The sequence below is a fragment of the Ochlerotatus camptorhynchus genome, unplaced genomic scaffold (assembly GCF_037179485.1).
Source record: "Ochlerotatus camptorhynchus isolate MF236.1 unplaced genomic scaffold, CSIRO-AGI_Acam_v1.1 ptg000148l, whole genome shotgun sequence".
In the NCBI taxonomy this organism is placed as follows: domain Eukaryota; kingdom Metazoa; phylum Arthropoda; class Insecta; order Diptera; family Culicidae; genus Ochlerotatus; species Ochlerotatus camptorhynchus.
In genome coordinates this window covers 265,061-271,067 of record NW_027040638.1, presented here as the reverse complement: position 1 = coordinate 271,067, position 6,007 = coordinate 265,061, and the positions used below count along the sequence as shown (strand labels likewise).

The window sequence follows — 6,007 nt, the reverse complement described above, 5'->3', positions numbered from 1 at the left end:
GGTTCAATTTATTTTTCTAAAATTCTATACTACCACTAAAATATACCAAAACGTGTCGTATCTAATCTAAGCATGTTTGAAACATAATGGGTGTAAGAAATTTCTCAAATGCTTCAAGTGTATATAATATTAAATATAATTTGCGCGCATGAGACCTTTTGTAAGATTGCAATAAAAAAATTCAGTGTGTATTTTTGTTTGCGTCACATGTCTTTATCAAATTTCTATTTCATCCTAAATTAAATCTGCCATCTATTCGTATAATATTTTTTATCGTTTCTTATTATCTAAAATCACCAAATGTTTTGGAAATAGATGCTGGAGTATTGTCACTCAATTTACCGTGCATGAAACACGAGTTTAAAAACAGGATGTATCGAAACAAACAATATCAAAACTAAATGCCTGTCGTCTTCGTATATGTAGCTGATTGATGAAACATTAAATATAAGATTACAATTTGTATTCTTCACATTGAGACTTTTGTGATTTTTTTCACTGCTATTTTTTTGCTGTTCAAATAATAATAAAAGAGGCACTTCTTATTTATTTCGACAAACACAATAATACTTCTCCGATCACTCCTTTGTTTTTTTTTTATCTAAATGCAAGTTTATAATATAGAAACATATTGTCGATATGTTGTAATAGCTACGGTGAGGAATCCTTATCCCCGGATGTTTTTTTGTCGTATTCTATTTTTATGAATTTCTAATGCTCAAGCATAAAAAATCTGCATAAAAGAATACGGGCAAAAAAACATCCGGGATTAAAAATTCCTGGCAGTAATTGAAAGTTAATTTGTAAAAACAAGATCTGAAAGACAAATAAAAAAAAAAAGGTTTACAGTTTATTGCTGACTTATCAATGTTGCTCATATAAAATTTGATCATCACAGAAAACGCTGTTCAAATAAATTAAAAAAATGTTTCGAACGAAACTAAAATTCTTGGTACAAAGATTTTTTTTTTTCAGTATCAGTGCAAACAACAAGGACATAAAGAATGATAAAAGGAGTGTCTTGAAATAACATGGGTTTAAAATGGGCAATTTTAAAATTTTCAGAAAGTCTCTACGATATAATATAATTATAATTCAGTTCCTATTTCTAATCAGACAAAAAGAATATGTTATGGCAGATTTATCTTACTTTCATATCTATTGATCGCTAAAGTGTAGAACATTATTTTACTGGAAGAAATTGAATGGAATGTCTGAATGATCAAAACGAATGCACGCAAAATGTAAAAGAACGATCCAATCCACAGTCGAGTGCACAATTACCAGTAGTAGAGAATCACTCGGGTCTTGTAGAAACGTTTATGCTGTACCCTATTCAGTGTGATCCTTGAAAAAAAAAGTAAATATGTTAATGCCATTTACTCGTCCAAATGAAGGATAAGAGTCTGATCGGAAAGCAATTTACTTCTATGCTTGCACTTAAATCACTGAATTGAATATTTTATAATCATATCACTACAATACACAGAAACATCTATACCAAATTGGAAAGAGCGCATGTATTTGTAAGTATGCATAGCGTTCATCTTCCAGCCAGTTAAAAACCTTCTTATTAAAAAAATAAAAATAAAAAGAAACAAACCTTGCTTTTAGATCTTCGAAAGTGCTGCCGTGTTGTCTCTAGTCTTCTTCTTTTTACTGTGCATGTAAAAATTTAGGATCGATGAACTTCCGCTTGTTATACACTTCTTATTCCTTTCTGCATTATCCCATCTGGCGTTAAACCATCTCTTTGCCCTCTAACTTAAGAGAGAGGTCAGAAATAATTTCTTTGTAAATTAGCGGGTCGATATTTTTTCCAAGTTGATACAGAATGAACCAATCACCCAGCTGACATTTTGATGAGATTAGTTCTACTTCATCGTGCAAAGAGAGGCGCGACCTCGCTCGTAGCAAATACAGTCTTACTTTAGGCATGAAAATGACTGCAAAACGGTACACCAGCGACGCTCCAGTTAAAATAGTCAAAATGATAAACCAGAACCACAAAAATACGTAGATTTTTTCGTTTACAATATTCAAAGGCAATACACAGAGACCATCAAACTTCTGGACGCTGCCTGAAGGACCATATTTGTGGAATGTACATTTTGTAACTTTAGGGAACACGCGAGCCATTGGATCACCTCTTTCCTCTGGTTCCATTTCTGTAAAACGTACAACGTCACTGCCATATGTCGAAAACTCGCCATCAAGGAAAAAATCCATGAAGTAAATTTGTCCCAAAACGTTGATGAAGTTTAAAACTTCACATATGAAAAAGCGAATTGCATAGAAATTATGTCTGTTGATATTCTCAACGAAGTAGTCCACCAAAATCTTTTTCCTCTCGTCCTTACATTCATCATTAACGACTGGCATGTTAAGATCAAGAACCAACATCTTGATCCTGCCTGCTTCCCATGTCTTCCACAGATAGCGTGGAACATAGAATAACATGGCTTGGAAGAACAGTACAAAGCAGACCCATTGGTAGTATTTATGGTACTTCACTTCATCATGGCCGTCGACGTGACTTGACACTCCCGGCTGCGCTATGTCTTTGCCTGCAATTCCGGTCAGGCGGTTAGGTATGGTGAAAGTTGAGTAAATCCAGCAGTATGTATCCATCACATTCAGAGGAATTTCATCCACGATGCAGTCAATCGGATCACCAATGTATTGTCTTGAGGTGACCAGCAGAGAAAAGGCTATCAGGATTACCACCGTTGCCTTGTAATGCAGACGAAATATATTGTTGTCGATGCATACTTGATCGAGTTTAAGAAGCCCCTTAACGGAGCCAAACACATCAAACATGGTGGATGTTTGTCAGATGTGTGGTATTCTGATGAGCTTTCAGCTTTTTTTTTTGTGTTTCTTTCTTCACACTGACACAAAAATTATGAAATCCAAGCACTTAATTGAATGGTGATAACCTTCTATCAATTGCCACAATTTTATAATCACTTTTTGCACCAGATGCAAGTGACGAAATGAATTTCAACACGAGATACAACGATCGTTTCGTCTATCAACGAAGCGAACGGTCGAGAGGACCAGAGGCAACTGTACTACCTTGCTCTTGTTTGATTAAAATGTATATGTGAGTGTGAGATGATTCTTGGATTTATGTATGAGATCATAGGTACTTAAAAAAGAGGACTGAAGTAAAGATTGAACACCACCCGTTCAACTACAGACACTGGAATGCAGACAACCAGATAACTTGAACAATGTATATGTTCACGATGTGAGGATTTTTATGAACTCAGTAAGTATTTCATGTTTCGCTTCCAACATTTGATATTTGGAGAAAAAAACAAAAACTTTTGTTTTTCTTTATCTTTCATCAACAAAAGTGTTGACACCACAAGAGCTTTAGTGTTGCTCGTGTCAAATTTAACGTTGTTCATCGTTAGTATGACCAGCGCGCTCATGTTTAGTACTGCGCTTCGGCACGCACACAAATGCGATTTGTCAAGTGAGTAAATCAGATGGGAATTAAGTTTTCACGAATACAACGAATAATTTGAAACACATATGTAATCTTGGCTATTGTGGTAACAAAGGTCACCACGACACTTTAAGTCTCACGTATTAGTGACATACTAAAAAAACGCATAGCTTGAAAACCCACACAATGATTTCGGTTTAAATGCAATTCTCATCAAAAAATAAAATGCCTAAATATGAATCATTCCTAGATTTACCAAATTCATTTTGACAGCGTTGCTATTTTGGTTTTGATGTGAACGTGGGAAAATGAAGGAAGGGGAATGTATGCTTCTCGTGCGCTCGCGTCAATGAGAAATCTCATTGGAATAAAGAGAATTTTCTGATTCATCAAAGGACCTGTAAAAACTAAAAAAAATAATCTTTAAAAAAATAGAAAAGACAGTGCAAGGACGATGACCGGTTTCTCATTGGTCTCCTACTCTTACGAAGGCTTTTATTCTTTTTTTTTCTTGAACAAACAGCTAATATTTGGATATTTATACCAACATAGCCTGCGCAATGAATCAAGAGTCAAGATAGGTTGTGTTAGTTATATGACCAATAAATGGTTCACTTGATCGATGTGTCATTTGCTATGAATATTTCAAAGGAATGCATAAAAAATTCACTTTGTTGTCGTTCTCTTTCATCAGGCTATTCTGTATTTTTCTACATTCAAACATTCATTTAACATACATGTAAGCCAGCCTATTCCGATCAGTGCTGCAAAACCTCGACCATACACGACTATACAAAACAGCTTTGGTCAAGGGAATCAATCCTGTTGGTGGCGAACAAGTGCAGTTTTTGTTATTAGCTAAATTTGTAACACAATTGAATAAACTAAACAAAACAATTCCATGAAACCGTTAAAGTAATTTAAAACAATGTGACACATAATGCACGGAATGACACTTCTTGTCAATCTTTGTCATTGTCGAAAAAATGAATGAGATTTTAGAGAAGATTTTTTTTTTGAGAATCAATTATCTTTCAATGACAATGAGAAATTTCCTTCGAGACCTCGTTTGAGACCATCGGTTGTTCGATTTCGAACTCAACGTAACCTGGTGAGTCGCAAATCTAAAGCGCTAGTGGAGCAGCACATAAATAATTTTTTTTTTTTAGGTATCCAGTACTTGCAGCTTTCACCACGACTGTTGATCTGGTTCTTTCTAGTGACCCCGGTGTGCCGTAGTAGCCAACCGTTCCGTTATTCTTCGTGAGCCGGTTCCTTCGACACCATCGTTTGTTAAAAAATAAATAATAATAAATTAATAATAAATTTGTTATTGTCTTCACGGATTTGATTGTTTTTGATGTTTAACATTAGGAATAATTACGTGCTCGTTATACTGCAAGCGTCCCTTTTCTTTAATAATTTATTTCCGGGAAAAAAGTGCCCAGTAAAATAACGTACCGTTGGGTTAATTTTACTCAAAAATAGGTTATTTATCAGAAAAAATCCCGGTAAAATAACTCATGGTTGAGTTAATCTGACCCAACGCTAGGTTTTTTTTTATTCGGAAAAAGTACCCGGTAAAATAACCTATCGTTAAGTTAAATTTTTCTTATTGATCAAATTTACCCACTGCAGTCTTTTCCCAAAATTGGGTTTTTGCATGTTTACCCAAAATAAGCTTCTCGTATGGAACTTCGAAGTTGAGTCAAAAGAACTCTAATTTGGGTATTTTTTTTATTTCTGTGTACAATCGTAGCACATCCTAACAGGTTTCAACTCTCAACATCCGGTTAGAATTTGAGGGGGCTCTCTGGGAATCGAATACAGTCAACTTTCGTTCGTTGGGCTAAACCTTTAGCCCACTTAGTGAAAGACATTCGTTAGTTGGGCTTAGCTGTCAAGCTGAAAATTGGTTGAGGGATGCACCGATTGTTAATTATCATCACAATCCTTTAGCCACTATCCAAATTGTTCATACATGAGCCCCTCGAAAAAGAAATAGCACTGTTAAAAATGACGTTTGACTTCGATTTATGTGGGCTACAGCCCAACTAACGGGAGCCCAACTAAAGCGTAGCACACCTAAACATAGCCCAACGAGCGACTGTAACTTTCAACATTTGCTTCTGCAGACATTCTAATTTTTTAAACTGTGGAGCAGTTCCGCGCGAAATAGGTAATTGACCAGACTTTTATCATCCCGATTTAAATGAAATGTTGTCCATGTTTTCGACGGCGGAAATATGCATCTTCCATTGGCGTCTTTCAGTGAAACTTTTCCAAGCTTTCGCCGCCTATATTTCGAAGTGAGAACCACTAGAAGGAGGATAGTTTCCAAATTCACCAAATGAAACAGACGATTTTTGGGGCAAATCGGTCCATAAAGAAAAACTAATAATTTCCGGTGGAAACTTTTGCTTGAATCGTGTAAGAAAACGTATTTGCAAACTAACTGTTATTATTTCGGTATGGATCGGAGATGTTTTCATGGAAAATTATGCATAACAAGTTTGCACCCACAGGTAGAGGTTACCTCCTGCGCAGCTG

The 6,007-nt window shown here is 35.5% G+C and overlaps 1 protein-coding gene across 1 annotated transcript; it reads right to left on the bottom strand.

Annotated features, from left to right (window-relative positions):
- Positions 1 to 210: 210 nt before the first annotated feature.
- Inx2 (innexin 2) lies at positions 211 to 3,089 on the bottom strand. Its single transcript, XM_065221756.1, has 2 exons — positions 1,604 to 3,089; positions 211 to 1,347 (listed from the first exon to the last, which is right to left on the bottom strand). The coding sequence occupies exon 1, from the start codon at positions 2,818 to 2,820 to the stop codon at positions 1,741 to 1,743; it is 1,080 nt and encodes a 359-aa protein (XP_065077828.1). The 5' UTR covers positions 2,821 to 3,089; the 3' UTR covers positions 211 to 1,347; positions 1,604 to 1,740.
- Positions 3,090 to 6,007: the final 2,918 nt, after the last annotated feature.